Source organism: Vigna unguiculata, chromosome 1, assembly GCF_037176805.1.
Source record: "Vigna unguiculata cultivar grain cowpea cultivar isolate G323 ecotype 2 chromosome 1, ASM3717680v1, whole genome shotgun sequence".
Classification (NCBI taxonomy): Eukaryota; Viridiplantae; Streptophyta; class Magnoliopsida; order Fabales; family Fabaceae; genus Vigna; species Vigna unguiculata.
The window spans coordinates 44,255,103-44,275,304 of record NC_140792.1 but is presented as its reverse complement, the minus strand read 5'-3'; the positions used below and the strand labels follow the sequence as shown (position 1 = coordinate 44,275,304).

At 30.0% G+C, this 20,202-nt stretch overlaps 2 protein-coding genes across 2 annotated transcripts; both read right to left on the bottom strand.

Annotated features, from left to right (window-relative positions):
- Window positions 1–5,778: 5,778 nt before the first annotated feature.
- LOC114164057 (uncharacterized) lies at window positions 5,779–6,706 on the bottom strand. Its single transcript, XM_028048536.2, has one exon. It carries the CDS (start codon window positions 6,613–6,615, stop codon window positions 6,061–6,063), a length of 555 nt encoding a protein of 184 aa, XP_027904337.1. The 5' UTR covers window positions 6,616–6,706; the 3' UTR covers window positions 5,779–6,060.
- A 2,177-nt stretch (window positions 6,707–8,883) lies between these two features.
- LOC114178442 (histone-lysine N-methyltransferase ATX3-like) lies at window positions 8,884–17,327 on the bottom strand. Its single transcript, XM_028064355.2, has 23 exons — window positions 16,444–17,327; window positions 16,052–16,107; window positions 15,835–15,982; window positions 14,806–14,913; window positions 14,642–14,710; window positions 14,464–14,532; window positions 14,277–14,368; window positions 14,076–14,168; window positions 13,793–13,928; window positions 13,461–13,533; window positions 13,212–13,311; window positions 12,984–13,108; window positions 12,430–12,575; window positions 11,929–12,033; window positions 11,679–11,743; window positions 11,372–11,585; window positions 10,734–10,817; window positions 10,555–10,608; window positions 10,349–10,438; window positions 10,181–10,267; window positions 9,568–9,642; window positions 9,294–9,394; window positions 8,884–9,133 (listed from the first exon to the last, which is right to left on the bottom strand). Exons 1-23 carry the CDS (start codon window positions 17,164–17,166, stop codon window positions 9,043–9,045), a joined length of 2,904 nt encoding a protein of 967 aa, XP_027920156.1. The 5' UTR covers window positions 17,167–17,327; the 3' UTR covers window positions 8,884–9,042.
- Between the last annotated feature and the right edge of the window lie 2,875 nt (window positions 17,328–20,202).

The window sequence follows — 20,202 nt, the reverse complement described above, 5'->3', positions numbered from 1 at the left end:
GATTTTCTTCGATGCCAAATACCTTAAAATAAATTATAATTGTTTACATTTTATATTAGAATACCAAATAAAATTTCATGTGAACCAAAACATTTGTTAAATTTGCAAACTACAACATTGATGAACTTAGTTGATAAAATTAAAAAATATTTCAAAAAAATATAAAAGGAAAACAAATATTTAAATTAAAATATATTTTAAATGTTTGTTTACTTCAATTTTTTAAATTATAATGAATATCTTTTTTATACACTAATAAAAGTTATAATATATCACTTGATCAAAATGACACAAAGAATAAATAATAAACATAATAATAAAAGGAAAACAAATATTCAAATTAAAATATATTTTAAATGTTTGTTTACTTCAATTTTTTAAATTATAATGAATCTCTTTTTTATACACTAATAAAAGTTATAATACATCACTTGATCAAAATGACACAAAGAACAAATAATAAACATAATAATAAAATTTTGACATAGATTTTGTATCTTTTGAACTTCAATATATGTTGGATAGTGACAAAAAAATATTCATAGCAATTACATTAAATTTTTATATTGTAGTAAATAAAAGTTATTTATACAATTAAAGTGAAAAAAATTACAGTATGATTAATAGTGAGTTATAAAATAACAAATAATTAGATAGAATATATCGAAATATTATTCTACATGATGAAAATAAACAATAAATAAAAATATTAAAAGACTAACAAATGTGTGTTTTAGAAATAATTTGAGAGACTATCGAAAGAAATCGCACAAAGGAAATCAAATGTATAATTAAGGTATGATAAAATGAAAAATACCTTACAGAACTAATTATTAAATTATGTTTGAAGTGGTTAAAATTAAATAGAAATATCATTAGTGACCAAAAAATTTGTCATTAAATTACATATAAATTAGTAATTAAATTGGTCACTAAATCAAGTACAGATTCGATCATTGAATCGGTCACTAATTTAGTCATTGATTCAGACAATAAATCAACTACTACCACCAATGACGAAAAATAGTGACTGATATGGGTTACTGACTAAATCAGTCACCATTTCATGTTTTTCTTGTAGTGAATTATCATATACTATTCCTAAATATCATTATATATATATATATATATATATATATATATATATAAAATTTTAACCACTTCAAACAGAATTTAAAGTGAAAAAATTACATTATGATTAATAATGAGTTATAAAATAAAAAATAATTAGATAGAATATATCGAAATATTATTCTACATGATGAAAATAAAAAAAAATAAATAAAAATATTAAAAAACTAACAAATGTGTGTTTTAGAAATAATTTGAGAGACTATCGAAAAAAATCACACAAAGGAAATCAAATGTATAACTAAGGTATGATAAGACGAAAAATATCTTAGAGAATTAAGAAAACTTTTCAAATATTAACATATATAATTAATGGTTGAAAAATAACAAAAATTATTTTAATGAAACAAAAGAGTTCTTCAAATTAAACAAAAATTAATAATAATAATAAGTAAAGAATTTTTTTTATATTATCTTAAATTGAGAGTATAAACATTCTCATGTGAAAGAAAAATTTATAATAAATAAAAATATTAAAAAATAATATAAATATTCAAATGTGAGGCATAATTTTTTTTTAATTAACATACATCATTTTAACATAATTACATAAAGGTTATGATAAGATAAAAAATATATTGGAGATGAGAATGAGTTTCATGACAAATGAAATAATTAAAAGAAATAAAAAATAGAAAAAAAAAATATATATATATATAGGGGTTACTTGATTAATTGTGAATATTTTAATAATTTAAACGATAATGGAGATATGGCGGGACGAGTATTATGGCGGGTATATGTACATTCCCATACCCATCCCCAACTGAAAAAGTCGGGGATTCCCCATACCCATATCCATACCCAGTCAATGCGGGGATTCCCCGTCAAAACGGGAACGGGTTCGGGCAATACCCACGGGGACGGGTTTATTTGTCATCTCTAATCACTAGGTCTTATGGGAGGGATTTATAGTTGGAGAGTAACACTCTTGTCCATTGAATTTTCACACCTAATTAAGGATTGTTGTTTTGATTGCTTAATTTTAGCACAATATCATACATAATTAGTGTTTTTAAGGTATTCTGTTCCTTGTTTTTCTCTTTTTTGAATTTTATCAACTTTTAAAATTGCATTTTATACCACATTTCATGAATGGTTGGTTAGATTCAAATTTCTTCTCAGTGTTAGTTATAAATGAGAGTAATACTTTGTTAGCTCCTAAAGTTTCGATTTTCTTCAAATTCTACTCGTACTTTCTGGTCAACAAATTTAGAATTAGATTATTTGCTTCAGAACAAATTATTCAAAATATATATAATATTATATTTATTTCTATTATAATGAAATTTAAATTCTCTTATTATTTAGAGTTAGATTAATCATTTTTATCTTAATTTTATATTGAAACTCTAATAACTCTGTAATTAAAAAATACAACTAAAATATATTTTACTTAATTCTCTTCAAAGATATTAAATGCTTGATTATATTTTCTTCTTACTTCTTGGCATTTTTCTCCTCTAACATAGGTAAAGTATTTCATCTTACTTTATAAAAGTATAAATTTTAAAATAAAAAAAGTACAAGATTATAAAATTATATAATCCTAAATTATAAAATTATAAAATCAAAAAATTATAGAATTATAAAATTATAAAATTAAGAAAACATTGAACTTAGATATATAAAACAATACAATTATAAAATTGTACAACTATAAAAACTATAAAACTATACAATTGTAAAACTATACAACTGTAAATCTATAAAACTATAAAACTGTGAAATTATAAAATTATAAAATTATAAAATCTTATAATTACAAAATCATAAATTTATAAAATCTTAATATCATAAAATAATAATGTCATAAAATCATAAAATTACAAAATCTTTAAATTATAATATTATACTTGGGAAGTTGGATAATAAATTGATAATTTAATATTTTCATCGTATTCATATTCATACTATGACATACACAATGTATTCTTTAAACTTTAGCACATTACAAAATACATAATACTTGTCTTTTTCAGTTATACAAGAATTTGAAACGTTAATGTAAGAGTCCATAAAAAAAGTAATTAACACACAAGTGCACTTTTTTTTTTATGCGGATTTACGGACCGGCCCGCGCGGACTACAGGCTTATGCTGGCCAGGCTACTGCGAACCTGCAAGCTCACTACCCTGGCCCGCCCCGCAATTTTTTCGCGAACTTGCGGACGAACCCGATGGACCAGACCCATATTACCATCCTATGATAAATTGACTATAATCAATGGTGATTTTGTTTGAAAGCACTAATACAGATATAAAAATATAAATCAATTGATTATTCTTTCTTACATATATTTCATTGTTTTGTATAATGATGTATACGTATACCTCCTAAGAAAAAATAAAATCAGATCCATCATATATTTCATAGTAATAATGTAGTGTTTGCAAAAAGATAAATTATAAAATGAAAAAAAAAACAATTTTACAAAGAACATTATTATAGTACAATGTAAGAAAAAAAATTAAAACTCTTAAATTAATAATAAAAATGTAAGAGAAAATGAAAACTCTATAAAAAAAAAGACGAAAAAACTTATTGAACTTTCAACGGTCAAAAAATCAGTAATATGAATATAGAAGCATAATAGTTCAGTGGATGATTCGGCTAAGGGGATTAGTTTTTCAAGAGAGTGATTAGGAAGATGTATATAATGCAACATCAAAATGAGGAGGTAGAACAAGGTGGAATTTGGATTTGGATTATAAATTTAGGATCCCAACTAGATTATTTTATACATAAATTATAAAATATTAATTTTGATTTAAGAGAGATAGCGTGATAGTGCCCAATACACCGGTAACTCCCATTATATGAAATGGGTTTAATATCCAATTATAAAATCCTTGAAAAAAGAGAATGAATCAAAACATGTAGGTGCTACACCAAAATTTCGACCAAAGAACCAATCAGATTGACCCAAAAACGCATAGTTTCTCCGTCAAAAATAACTTCTCAAGTTGGGGAACGCATAAGATATTTATCTAAACATGTAGGTCCTTGAACAAATCCTACATTAGCCCAAGACGTTGGTCTCTAACTAGAAAAGTAAATGTTTGAACTTAAGAAGCATCTGATTCAATGGGCCCATAAAACTCACTAGGATAAGCGGTATTATTAAACCAGACAAAGCAACAAGCAATAAAACCAAAAACAGATAAAACACCTAAACTATAAGATAAGTAAGCTTCTCCAGACCATACAAGTGCACGTCGAGCCCATGCAAAGGGTTTGGTTAAGATATGCCAGATTTGTTGGGATTTTTAGGACTTTTGATAATATGAGAGATATAAGATATATATGTGATATGTTATACGGAGGAACATGTTTTTGTATTTTATTGATATACCCTATATATAGAGCAAAATATAACAAATATCAAGTATAAAATATTTAGAATATCTTACCCCTAATCTAAAATAATAACTAATTTCTAAAACTGAAACATATCTCTAAAACTGAAATATTTTCTAAAAATTAATTTAAATAAAAAAATATATTAAGTAATATTCTCAACAAGATTCCACCAAGAATACAAATGGAACCCAACCATACATGCCCTCCAATAATATCTTCTAAATCGTCCACACTAACAATCCACCCTTCATCCCCAAAAGGAGATTTTAATAAACATCCAAATATTTGTTTCACGATTTATTGTTTTAGTTGTCTCTATACTCATGTATTCTTAATAACTTATTGAGAAAGAATATTATGACCAGAAACAAAACCTTAATCTTTTTTATTAACTAATGTCCATCAAATTTAATTTAATTTTTATTTTTTAAATAATAAAGATATATAAATAAAAGGATAAAAAAATTTCTTAAACTTAATATAAATAATATAATAATATATAAATTTAATTTTAAAATATATAAAATTAAAATTAAATTAAAAAAATAGTGGGAGAGCCGTAACTCTTTTATGTGATTATGATGTTCCGCCACTCGATACAATCTTAGCACTAGTAAATGATATTAGGTATATATAGTTGAAAAAAAAATACTTTTTTTTAATTACACTAAATTTTGCAAGTACATCATGTAAGTAAATAACCATAGGCCAATTCCCATCTCAAAAACATTCGACTACCACAAGAAATTAATTTACAATTTTTTTTTTTTATATTTTACAGGTTTTCTTGTTTCTATTATTCATCAAAAGTATCCATGGTAAATCTGTCTAATAAGAACAAAATAGCCATTTTAAAGTGCAAGAATTTTCTAGATTTTAGTATTTACCAAATGATGCCACCACCATTATTATTTTAAGTTGGATTTAAAACTTCTAGCATTTATATCATATGTCGACTCTCAAGTGCTAGGTTTTATACGCAACTTTCTGGTAATATCCCCTGAATTGATTGTGGGGTATATTTCATATTAATTATTTAAAAAACAACTTTTAATTTTTTTTAATATATTAATTTTAGAAAAAACTTAATTTCTTTATTTCTTCTCCATAAGTTCTTATAGACAAATCCATAAAAAAAAACACATCATATATTTGTTATTCTATTAAGAGCTAAAACTTTTATCTTTATTCGAAAATTGCATATGGTTCATCTCATCCTTCTGGTATTTAGTACGAACGTCTTTCGTTATTATGACCAACTACTAAAGGAAAAACCATCCACAATTACGTAAGTAGTAGCTTTGCATTATAATGAAATTCTTCACAAAGTTGAAAACATAAGAACAAACAAGGAAATTACATAATCCATATATCTTAATAATACTAACCTAAAATTCAAAAGTAACTAAATGAAGGATCCACACAGGTGTAACGAGCCTGCATGCGCGACATATCATCGCGATGGTTGTGAAACTTCCGAAACACAACAACCTTTATTTTCTGACATAACAAAAGACAGAAAGTAAAAACCGATATATGGATGGGTTGACAGAGAGGCGAAGGTTTTTAAGTTTTGGTTTTATTAGGGAGTTGCTGGATAACGGTAATGGCGACGTTGCAGAGCTTGCGGAAGACGGCGCTCTCAACGGAGAGGACGTCGTCGTCGCCGGGGATGGAGGCGTCGCAGGTGTCGATGGCAGCCAAGGCAGCCTTGAGCCAGAGCTGAGCGTCACCTGCAGCGTCTGCCATCAAGGCAGCAATGGTGTCCTCCAGCTGGCTCTCGGCGTCCAGGATGTTCTCCTTGCAATCAGCCAAACCCTGTTGAACATCAGGGTCAAGTTGGTCGTCGTCGATGAGGATTTTGGTGTCGGCGAGGATGCCGGAAGCGTTTCTGGCGGCAAACCTAAGGGAAAGGATTGCCAAGTCTTTGAGGTTTGAGCTACTTGGTGGGTCGGAAGAGAGGACCTCAACGCAGAGGTCTCTGGTTGGGGACGCTGCGCACACCTTGTCGATCACAGCCTTTGCGTCTGTTGTATCCTTCCCGCCATTAGCAGCTGCTTGGTGTGCCATTGCAGCCACGCAAAGAGCCATCACCCAGAGGAGTTTTGCAGAGGGATCCATTTTTTATTCACAAATCACAGTCGAAGCTTTTATTTTTCTTCTTATTGGTTTGGTGGTTTTTTATGCTTTTTACACCAAGACGAGTTATCGATGGATCTTCGGACAGGGATTTATAGTGGAAGACTACCACTCCTGTCCATTCATTTTTTTCATACCTAATTAACCATTTTTCATTTTCGATGCTAATTTTAGCGCAACATCACTGGTTTCGCAAAGTATTAACAGCCAACCCTACGTGTTTTTGTGCTTCTCATTCATTCTGAGTTTCTGCTTTTACTCTCTTTTTGGCTTCAACTAACTTCTCAAACTGTATCTTATACCGCTTCTTACGCATGCAAATTAGGAGGAACAAATTCCTCCTACTTCCAAAGTTTCTAATTGTTTAATATAATTTTAAAAAATAACATTACCATATATTTGAATTAAAACTTCTATTAATTAAGACATTTTATCCTTTTATTGCTAATAGTGGATATTAAAGAGAAACCATTGTAATAATAAACTAAAAGGTCTAAACACGTAGAAAAGAACTAGTGATTCCTCGAATACTTTTGTTTGTGCATGAGTTGAAATATTCCGAATATCAAAATATGTATTTGGAATACTAATATATAGTTCTATACTTTAATCAATCCAGTTTTGCAATAAAAGAATAATTATATTCAGAAAATTATCTTTTTTGATAAATTTTTTGTTGACAAATTTCACAAAATTTGTATGAATAGAATTAAAATAGATTAACATTTTTATTTATTTTTTACTAAAATAAAATAATAAAGTAGTGTTTTTTTTACCTAAATTGATAGTTTTTAAAGTTTGTAAAAAAAAATTGTTAACCTATAACATTATATTCTAAAACATAAATTTCTGTTAGGAACTAAATTTCAGGACATATATTTATTGTTTTTTAGGTGTTTGGCATGAGAGGTACATTTATTGCTTTTTACGGGTGTTATGGACTAAAAAAAGTGATAATTTTAACGATCGAATAAGTACTTTTGGTAATAGCCTAAAATATGGGCAGGGAGTGGGCTGTCACTGGGTCATTTTTATCATATACAGTGTGATCTCCTCCTATTCACGTTAGTTTTTAGAGATAAATTTGTTTTACCCTTTAAAAGGTTAGGGATTATTTATTCAGATTTAGCGCTCCACTATTTTTTTCATATTTTCATTTTCTTTTGTGATATAGTTTAAGGTGTTGCACATGATTGATATCGTTTGTGAACACTTGGGGTGACAAATAACATGATGCTTTTGTACTACTGATTTTAATTTTAGAAAAATTATAATTTGAATCCTATTTTTTAACTCTTTTTTTTATTTTCTGACGTGTTTTAGTATGGGTCATTAATTCTTTCAAAGAAAAAAATAGTGGTAAATTAATTAATGACTCACACTAAATCACATCAAGAAGAAAGTAAATGATGAGAGTCAAAAAAATATAAGTCATAATATCATTGTCCTTAATTTCAAGGGTTAAATATATTTTTGGTCATTCAATCTTAGTAGTGAAAATTGAAATTAGTCAATTTTAGAAACTTTGAACCAATTTAGCTCATCAACTTTGTAAATATGTGGATTTAGTCCAGTATTAAAATTTATTTATACCATTTAACACATGTTCGCTTTAATGTTATCTGAGAACATGTTTGAAACGTCAAATAAACTTAAAAACATTTTGTTTAAAAAACTAAATACACGCATATTTTAAGATGAAAAACTAAATTAGTTCAAAATTTCTAAAAGAGACTAATTATAATTATCATTAAAAATTGAAAATAAAAACATATTCAACCCCCATAGCCAAATTAGTTTTTATTGCTTTTTTAAGGCTTTTAACTTATTTTGAATGTTTTATTTTCTTGTTATTTGTGCAAACCAGTGTACTGGCCTGACAAGAGTTTGGTGGTGAATCACACAAAATAAATTGTTTAAAATTTTTGAGTATATTAATTTAAGAATATAAATAAAATTTAACATAAATATCCAAAACTAATTAAAGTTAAGATTTATAGAAGAAAAATAATAAAAAGTAGATGTTATTTAAAAAAAAATAGAAAAGCACCAAATGATAACTAAGGCAGGGTTATGAAAAAAATTGACCTAAATAAGGGGGAAGAACCAATCTTAGCTAGTTGTTGGATAAAAATACTTTGAAATAAATGTACCTCAACTCAATTTTTATGTCAGATTGATCAAAATGAATTGTGATCCAACAAATTTCTAAGAGAATCGATATTATGGAACATGTCATGTTACAGTAAATTCATTGTAAGCAAATTTTCCTTTATTCTATAATTGAAATCCAATGGTATACAAATTAATTAACTTATGAAAAAAGCCTAAAAGTTGAAGAAGAATCAACAAATATTTCTTCATGGTTGGAAAACTTGTATGCCTGGAAACAATGTAGAACAGTAGAAGCTAGTTCATAAATTCCCTACAATTAGGGGCTTTACAGAGACAGGGAACCTTCAGTTCATCTGGCTCATCTACATCGAACAAATAATTATACCTGTTGCAACATTTAAAGACCAAAAATCATGTTAAACTAAATAACATCTTCATTCCTAAAAGTAAGACATGATTATATTATTATATATGATGTTTGTCACGTTCAGTTCAATATGTTTTATGCACAAACGTTAAAATTATACAAACACAACAAACCGTACGTTAGTTCTTCACCAGCTGAAACATTGGTCTTCGCAATAAGCACAATCCGATTCTCCTCATCACTCAAGCACATAATCCTTGCAAAGCAGTTTGGCATGCACTGTAACAGAACAGGTTGATTCATAAACTTTTTTCATCAACAAATAATTCATCATTGAACACCAACATTTCCCACATTTTTTTAGTGCCATAGAGCAACTAAAGTACATGAAATCAGTTCGAGCTTCAGCGCAAAACCAGAGTCCAGAGACAAGATTCGTTAGAATGACTTACAGAATGGTTTATTATACGTGCAATATTGCCCTTATCCGTTGCGTCAATCATCACTTCATCACTAATCTTGAACAACTGCATAGTTTATATCATTTGGCATTTAGATCGCAGTAAAATGAATCCCAACGTTAACACTAAACATCTGTAGTAAAAATTTGAAGAACATGAACTAGAGGTACAAATGGAACAGAACACCAAAGTTCAAGTCACAATTCCCCGTGTTCCCAACTAAAAAGTTTAGCTTTGGCAGTTTGACTATCTTGGAAAGGGAGAGAGAATCAATTCGCATACATAAAAAATGGAGCTGCGTAACCTTCAAGATTTAAGACCCAAGTAGAATTAATGAGAATAAAAAGGGCTATTTATCTGAAATCAAATCTTGATAAATCTCATTATTTACAGGATTTCTGTATAAAAATCCTTTAAAAAGTTGGAATTAAAAACAATTAATTTATCATTTTTCACTGTGAAGCAGACAGCAAGCCAAAGCACACAAATTTGAAATTTGAGTTACCAATCAAATGAAATCTCATTATTTTATCAGGATAAGGCAGCACACAGAAAGTGTCTGGGTGTAATGTGCAATACTGACATAAAAAAACAAGATACTCACGTAACAATCTTTGCCTTCTGAACGATACTTTGCTTCCCTTAGGTCTGCAATACTACGTCGTACCTGCTCACCACGATATTCAACAACCTGCAGACACGCATAAAAAACAAGTCCATATTGTGCTTCAAGGAAACTAGGGTAATACTTATCCTAAATTAATATAGTTACCATTTCTCCTTCTTGTAAATCTCTACGAGCAAAGAGGCCCCATCCATGAATTCCTGATTTTCCTAAGCAAACTCTTTGGCTTTCTGTCTTCTGCAAAACCCCAAAACATTAAAGGTTGAATATAACAAGGCAAGATTACCAGACAAAATGCTAATTTCAAAATAAAAGTTAAGTTTTAATTTGACCAAATGGAGAGACTAACTAACCCGTAAATGATGAAGACGTTCCTTAAGAGAAGAAAATTCAAGAGCTTGAGCAACCTGTCACAGAACAACATTACAACTTAGGAAAAATAATCTACCAAACGGGAAAAAATCCAGTCACGACTCAAAAAGATTGGTTATCCATTTCAAAAGCTAGAGGTCGGACACCAAAAGAATATTACCTTGATACCATTCAATTGAGTTATTTCACTTAAAGAGTGAAGCTTTGGCCCCCCAAGCAAGTGAATTGTAGCCGCAGCATTCTTCTGGCAATACGAGAGGAAATAAGTTGAATGAGACCAAACTAGACAGATTAGATAATGTAAGTAGGGATAACTAGGCTTTTTCACTTTTTAGGTATAATTTAAAAAAAAAAACTTTAACGGATAGATTTCAAAAATATTACAGGGTAAATATATATATATATATATATATATATATATATATATATATAAGGTTGAATTTTAAAATGCGGCTTTACTTTTAAAAAAAATCATATTATAAAAAAGATGTTTATTATTTAAAAAAATAAGGTCATTATAAAATCTCAGTTTTTTTATTAAAATTTGTGTTCTTAAATACGATTTCCTTTAATTAGAAATTGCGTTTTAAAATTCAGCTTACTAATTATATCCTTAAATTGTTTTAGTTCATAAAGTTATTAAATGTAAAAATCCCAAATAACCCCTTTACACTAAATCCAGATTTTAGTATTTTAGTTCTGGATGCAGCTGAAATACCGGAAGGGACTATGACCATAAAACAAAAGACTATAAAATTTCATATAATTTTACGGCCACAATAGAATGTTCTAAATCACCTTATTGGAAGACCTTTCGTATACACGAATGCGGGCAGCAGACAGTGGATCAATCTCATGAATTTCAGAGTTTGAAGGTTCAAGAAGTTCTACATTCTTTGTTGAAGCCAGACGTGATCCCCTGAAGCACCTCGGGTGATTTTGAAGCGAAATTGTCGGTGAGAATACCTCCATGGGTGTATGTACAACCAGTCCTGAATCTGGGTTTGGGACCCTAAAATAATATTTACTTATATATGAACATTCTCATAAAAAAAAAAATCACATGGAAAATAAGTCATTGTTATTTGGTGGCCAAAGCTCAAACCTGTGAATTGCACAGTATGTTAGCATCTTCGTTGTTGTAGTCCCATTCTTTTCTGTCGAATGCAACTGTAAATTTAAACAATATCAATATTTCCCCAGCAGTGGTAATGGTAATCGTCATACAATTAAATGCTAACTTGCCTGGAACTTTATTTATTATGGAAAGCTTGATGAAGCAAGTTAAGAAGAAAAAAATAAAAGCGAGTTTAGAACTTTGGTTTGTTCATATTCAAAAGCACTATTAAACTTACTTCCATGATATATCCCATTCTTGACGCGCACGTCACATGAAAATGTGTAGCACATTTGCAACAACTTATACAGGAACCGTGCCTTTGTTTACAGATCACGCAAGTCTGCCATCAAAAATAGACACGAAACATGAAACAATGAATCTAATCTAGAAGTATAGCACGACCAAACCCAACAAGAAAAGGGGGAAACAAAATGTTAAATAACAACCTATCCACTATGTTACCGATAAATATGAGTAAAATCATAGGGAGAAGTGTTTGTATTTGCATTGAATTGAAGGTGGAAGATTAGAAGATGTATGTTCAGGTTATTTATGTATTGTTAGCGTGTAATTTATGTTGAGTAGGAAGTGTTTGTAAAAGTAATATTTTATTATACGATTTCCATGGATATCAAAAGAAGCACAAAGTTTTGAAGGTACTGCTAGAAAGAATGTTGTAGGCTTGTAGCTGAAACCACTTGAGAAAGAACATAGACACTTCAGTCCAATGCCATACCTTCGAAAAGGAATTACGAGGAATCTTGAGGATTCCAGTGGCCGGTTCCATTGCCTCATGATTTTGGAAAAGAACTTCAGGCTGAAACCAAGCGCATGTGACATGAACCCACAACATCTCAACATCAGTTGGCTTCAGAGCCCCACCTGCAAATCATTTTCCCCGTATTGTAAAAGTAGATTAGCAATCGATCGTGGCCAAAAATAATGAGGGTAAAACAATTATTCAAATGGTAAGTGGACAGTTCTAGGACTTTAGATGTAATCATATCTGCATGAAGCTTATAGGAAGATTCTCCTTTTTATCAGATTTTCCCAAAGAGAATTCTCCTAAAATTTGTAAAAAGCTGGCAAAATTAATAGCACTCATAAATTGGTGTAGAGATTAAATATCAAAGAAAATCAAGTCATTCTTGGTATACGTGAAAACTAGTCCACTTCTTGGTGAAAAACTAGTGTATTCGATCCATCAGTTGCTACTGTCGCAGTGAAGTAATAGGATCAGCATATACAACAATGTCAAACAACAAAAAATACTCGGTGCAAATAACCTACCTTTTACTGGGCAGAGGCAACACTCTCTCTCAACATCAGGAGTTTCACAAACTCTACAAACCCAGGAAGTAAAGTCCTGAACATTATTTGCCCCGTAGCATTCTTGGTGAACAGCCATTTGGCACCTGCACAATAAACAAATGCACATAACATGATTGACGGTTCATCAAGTAAGTTAGAAATGAAACTTTTTCATATCCATCATAACATGAACAATGATGAAAACACCTGTTACAGATGATAATTTTGTTATATTCCCAATCTTCGACCCATCTGCAAATGGCACATCTTTCTGTTGTCCATTTTGCATAAACTGGCTCGTACTTCTCTGAAAAAAATAAGGTAAAAGGAAGATTAATTTCTCCCTTTCCAAGATATATTCAATAAGACATATGACTTCCACGTGTCATAACACCTGATCGCATAAGAGAAATTGAGGCTTCAATATGTAATGGTTTATATGAAATAGAAATTCACCTTGTAAAAGGGAGAGAATTTGCTGCTGATCTAACTGCGGGGGAATTCCCCTTGGGGTCTTGTGGTCAGTGATCTGAAGTAAATATTATTATTAGTTAAAATATAAGAAACACATTATATGGAAAAATGAAGGCACGATATACACACATTACACCCCAATATAGCTGCGTAATTGAAAATTGGGAGATGTTTGAAATAGAAAGATGTAGACACTAGACAGCACTGAAGTCATCCGAGTAATATTTTTCATAAATGTGAATACCAAAGAAAAAAACACATAATTCACCATAGAGTATTATCATGCATCTAGTATGACAAGAACTGGCACAAACCCATTTTATTAGCGGTTGCATTGTGCTTTCTACTTTCACGCTATGTTTCCATTTTTTGGCTTTGCAACCTGCATGTCTTTCCCATTCAGTGAGTGTATACTTCCTTGAACTACACAAGCCGCAATTGCACATAACCCTGGAAGAAAATTTAATAAAAAGAAGCTATGTTAATTTCCACTTGAATGACATAATATGTTTAATCACCACAAGTTGTTCACTTGTTCACAGATCGGACATAGGTTTGCTTACATATGTAATATAAAAATAAGTGTTGGAGACTTACAAATGAAGCTTTGGAATATAGATTCCTTCCAGGTCATTGCATACCACAGCAATATTTTCAGGTAATACAAGTTCTTGGCTATTCTCCATTGATCTATGTCGAAAAATGTCACATAAGATTCAAAGAATAAAATCAAAATCAAAATATCCGATATCCTTAAAAGAATGAGTAGAGAGGAAGGAATAAATAATTTCTACGTACATCTTTTCTGACTTCTGTGCATGAGATGTTGATAATTTACAATTGAATTTTCCCTTGCAATCGGGGCAATAATAATCCATATTTTCCAGATCCTGCATTAAGAAACTAATCAGTCTTATACTTTTCTTTTTTTATCAATTGAAATAAAACAAGCAGGAGAAAAATGAAAACTGTCGACACATGATACCTTGAAAAGTTTACTGGAAATTTTGTCACACTCAGCATGCACCCAAACATTACAACCATCACAACATACCTGTCAGAAAATAGCCCCGCAGGCCACCAGATCTCAATTTTATTTATTTTTTTTGTTGAAATAAATAAATAAAATCTAATAGATACATTAAGAAAGTAGACAATCTCACCCAATTTCCACCATCTGAATGGTGCCAAATCTTTTTGCAAATCCCACAATATTGTTTCGATTTAATTAACTGTTATAACAGAATCCAATAAAGGTAATCAAATGTCAGCAACAAATTTATCCTGTCAAGAAATGAAAGATATCTAAGCAGAGTCGTCGCAGAACCTTTGCACAGGGCTTGCAATAGTGCTGAGGAGCACTACTTGAATCCTTAATCTTCTTTATGGTTTTGCATGGCAACAACAAACCACAACCAACACAAGATAGTGTACCCTACATAATTTATTCACCGGAAAAAAAAAAATCTAGAATTAACCACACTGTAAGATTTAAAAGATTAATTGACAAAAAATTATCCATACTCACGTACAGATATGGAAAGTAATGAAAGGCTTAAAAAAGTTTTCGGAAAAATAAGGAAGGGAAAAAATAGTTTACCTACCAGCCAACTGATCCCGAGTTTACACAAATAAATTTAACTATATGGTTCAGTTTACAAAACCATGATAATGCATACGATTTAGCTATAGGGCAATAGGTGATGGATGACTCAACAAATAGAAAAAGGTTTTACTGAAAACTACAATGAGATAACCTTAAATGTTACACTTTCCACTTTTTTTTATTCCGTAAACAGGAAGGAATGTATGCGAAATATGCTTTCGCACAGATAGTGTGACATAACACTACAACATTATGCGTACGTCATCATATCAAAGGCATGTTTCTGAAGTCTACGTGAGAGATTTGAACAAACTAAAACTCAGTCAGCCACGCCTATAGAAACTCAGTCAGCCATGGCTATGCTATATCCTATGGAAAGACATCAAGAAAACATTGTAAGAAAACATTTTAAGAAAACTGCATGATTGAAAATTCATAATACCATCAGTCCACTTTGATTTTGCATTTTGGGTCACTGAAAAAAATACTCACTCATAGTATGGCATGTTGATTTGAACTCTTGAAGTAGGGAGTGACTACATTAGAGGCTATAGCGTAAATATCATTAAGCACTCATTAGTCCTTTCAACTAAGACGAATATCAGCTAATGCAGTGCAGCCTTTGTAATCTATATTGCAAGTTCACGACATCACTAGACCTCTTTCTTAAGCTAAATGAAGCTTATAGATGCTCTCGTCATCAGTCTAAGCATGATCATACGCAATACAAAGTGAAAGATATAAAATTACCTGGTCTTTATAGGAATCCGCAGCCACCAAATTCTGCTCAGCTTCCAAGTGTAAGTCCAAAATGCCATCTTCAGCCAACATTGCCTCTTCCATTGCCTTGTGAAAGTCACTTGCTTTATTTTTGTACAGTTTGATCTGCTCCTGGAATCTGAACAAAGGCAATTTTAGTAAGTAAATACAAAACATTCTTGCGGAAATAACTGCAGCAGATACGCACCTGTCCATGAATTCCCAGAAGGGGAATATCATCCCCTGCTTCACCCAGGCATAGTCCTGCCCATCATAATTCTCTTAGAAATATTTAAACATTAAAAAAACAACCTAAAGCTCAAGTCTATGAACAAGTACTACACAAGTAAAAATTTAGTGCATATTTGATTCCTTTCTCATTTTTAAGTTGCAATAACAACCTAAAACAATTCCACATAACTCAACAATAAATTTCTCAACCAACACTATGCATTTTAAAATCCAAACATCGGAACAACTCCAATATAATATTTTTTTTTTCATCTTGTCCAATATCTCCTTGAATTGTCTAAGCAACCTGTTTAGTTTCCTTTTTAAAAAAAAAAAACAGTCATTTTCTAAATAGAAATCAAACCTTACCCTTCGATTCCCTTTTTTGGAGTAACCAAAAAACATAACACAAAGTGCAGAAGGGACACAGCAGTTTATGACGGATTTGGGAGCTCGAAAGAAAGGATCAATGACTACAGCAGGCCAAGCAGGATGGGTCTTCCCACACTTTGCCCAAACTATATCACCCAAACAAAAATCCTCCAATCTGCAAGCATCCCTCTTTCTTTTGCCACTTCCATTCACACGTTCAACCTCGGTACTTAGTCCAGGCACATCATCGCTCTTTTCTTTAACAAACAAAGAACGACCTCCACTAACAGTCTTTTTAACAGTCTTTACCGAGTACTCAGAATCTCTTAGCTCAGCAGAACATGGTGGAAAACAAGGAGAATCTCGCTCACTACTCATGGCAGCAACGTCTTGTAAAGCGTTACTCCAGTTTTCAGACCCTAATCGTTCGTAAAGAACAGAATCATTGAACCTGCGAGGAAGTTTCTTGGCGCGACCTCTGAAAGACTGGGGTTGAATGGCACGAACCCCTTCTTCTGATTGCGGTAGCAGGTTTTGAATTGTGCCATTGGAGTCCATTTCATTTGAATTGGACGGCGCCTCACTGGATCCAGAGACTCCTTCAGCAGAAAAAAAAACATTTGTTCTCCTTTTCTTCTGAATCGCCAAATTCCCTCGTTTCTCTGACTTGAACCATTTCCGCTCTGGAATTTCAGTTTTCATGCTCCGCTTGATGATCATCTTAAGAACACACAAAAAATATATTCATGTATTTGAATAAGAAGAAATTTAGATGCAGAGATAATGGCTGGTAGTGGTTTTGTGACATTTGAAGCAAGTAGAGAGGGCAAAATTTTGCAAAATTAAGAAAAAGCGCGAATTCTCAATTTTCTTGATTGTCTGATGGCGCCAAAATTTGAGGGTTACAATGCTATAGTTTTTTCAGTTATATATAACAGATTCAGCTGCCGTCAATAACCAGAAATTAACTATTTTTAAAAATGTTAACAATGGTAAAATCAGATTTATTAAAATATAATTAGTATTCTAAAAACGCACATAGTGGAAAACATTTAGTGTACTTTTCTTACACTCAATTCATTAAAGAAAAAACTAAAAATATAATACTCATTACAAATCTAAACATTTCAAATAATTGTGCATAATTGTGCAATAGTAAACAAATTAAAATAAATATACATGAACAACACTCAAAACAAGTTGTTAGATATTATGTACTTTCCTCTATTTTTTTCATGCTGCTTTGTACTACAGGTGTGAAAAAACTGAGAACATACTATTTTCTTTTTAAATTACATCCTAAAATTTAAATATATTTAGAATTATCAACTCAAATATTCATTATTATTCTTTAGTTACATTCAAAATATTAAGTGATGGACTTTTCTCTTCATTTCTCCTTTTTTTTTTCACACGCTTACTCATTTTCTAAGTTATTAACTTTTTTCTTCAATTCTCTCAATATTTTTATTGTACACTTACTTTACCATATTTCAGTTGGCAATAAAAATTATAACCTAAGTGAAATTGATTCGTGAAATCTCTCAAAATATATTTTGAACACAAACACAAGATCTCCCCAAAAAATATAAAAGATACATTAAATATTTAACTCATTAACTATTTGTTATTTGTCTTGTTGTCTCCTTTGTAGTTTTATTCTCTAGCATCTCTTTTGACAAAATAAATTAAGAACATAATCTAAGATACTTATAAAATCATAAAAAATGTTTTTTTACCTTCAAAGTTAAATAATTTATTTGTGAAATCTCTAAAAATATTTTTTTAACACAAACACAAAATCTCTCAAAAAATTATATAAAATATACATTAAATATTTAACTCATTAACTACTTGTTATTTGTTTTGCTGTATCCGTTGTAGTTTTATTTTTTGGTATCTCTCTTAACAAAATAGATTAAGAATATACTCCAAGATACTGCTAGATACTCTAAAGTATAAAAAAAAATGTTTTTTGACCTTCAAAGTTAAACAAGTTTATACTTAATAATTTAATTATTTTAATTCATTTTAAATCCACATTCAAAATTCTAACTTTTTTTTTCTTTTATCATCCTTCTTCTACTTTTATTACTCCATACAAAAAATAATAATATCCTCAAAGTAAATTCATAGAACATGTTTTCTTAATGTAAACCCTAAAATCCAAAATCAAAAGAACTAAAAAATCTTTCATCTAATCACTAATTGTCCATCTCGTACATCACATGCCATCAGATAGATAAAATTGAGAAAAAAAAAATGATTTCAAATTTAACAAAGTAAAGTGATTAAGATTAGGATCTTACCTCAGGTTATCAATATTATCATTGAGGATGAGCAAAAATCATGAACCATAATCTCATCTTGAACATACGAACTCAACTCACCAAGAGAAATGTGCTCCTACATGTAATAATCATTAGGCACTCAAAATATGTTTGAGAATATATAGTGAGAGGTAGTCGTTGAAAAGTAGGGTTCTCTACAAAAGTTACACGTTATATAACATTAAAAATAAAATATATTAACGAATAATAAATATAAACATTTAAAAATAATTAAATAATAAACATTGCTAATCATGCATTAAAAATATCAACAAATAATAAAAGTGTGGATTTAAAATGATTAATCAATTTTAAAAAATATTTTCAAAAGGCATGATGGTTTAGACTGAAAGTATAAAACTTGAAAAATGTTGAGAAAGATATTAGAAAAACAAAACAAGACAATACAAAAGTGTGATTATATAATTAATTAAATCACTTTCACAATTATGATAAACGATGATAGAGCATATCCTTTTATTATAATAATAATAATTCATTTATACTTATTCACATGAGTTTAACAGTTTTATTACAATCATTCGATTGAAACATGTTATTTTATTATCATTTATTAGTTACTATTAATCTTAGATAAATATTTTGAGAGTATAATATATATATATATATAATAAAGAAGTTGTATTATAGTTTGTATTTTTTAAATATTATTTTTAAAAAAGTTACTTTGGTTTTCATAAGTAATTTTTGTTATGGGTGATAAAACGGGTCAGTCTGACATGTTTTGGTCCCACTCGCTCTTGATCTACAAAAAATGGGTTGGACCGGACTGGTTCGCCATTAGCAAATGGGTTGGATACTGCAACCTATCTCGTCTTAAGGTGGACTGACGGATCGACAGGTTGATCAGCTACTTTTTTTTTTAATTTTTAATTTTATTAATTTATTTTAACTTTTAAAATTTTTATTTATTATATATATAATATTTATTTATATAATATAATTTTTTTAATTTTAAACACAACAAGTTAAAAAAAAAAAATAGGTTGATGGACCAGGGTGAACTGGCCCGCCAAACTAGTGGACTAGACAAACTGGATTACAACGGATTGACAGGTTAAAAATTCTAATTATGTTCATCCTTTTCTTGACTAACGAACCTGACCTGCTTTGACATGTCTAATTGTGATCCATAACTTATAAACAAATAAAATACAGAGTCGAGTCTTAAAGGAAAGTTAAAGAAGGTATATTTTGATGGAAGAAAAAAAAACATTACAAACATGAAAATTTCACTGGTAAATTAATATTTTAGACTGGCGTGTGATGACGGAAAATTCATCAATGATTTAAAAGTAATTCTTATACAAATTTTGCAGTTAAAATTTATTTATTATCCAAAATTCATGATGACTATATTACACATGGGCCAGAATATTGTTAGTTTACATATTGACCAAAATTT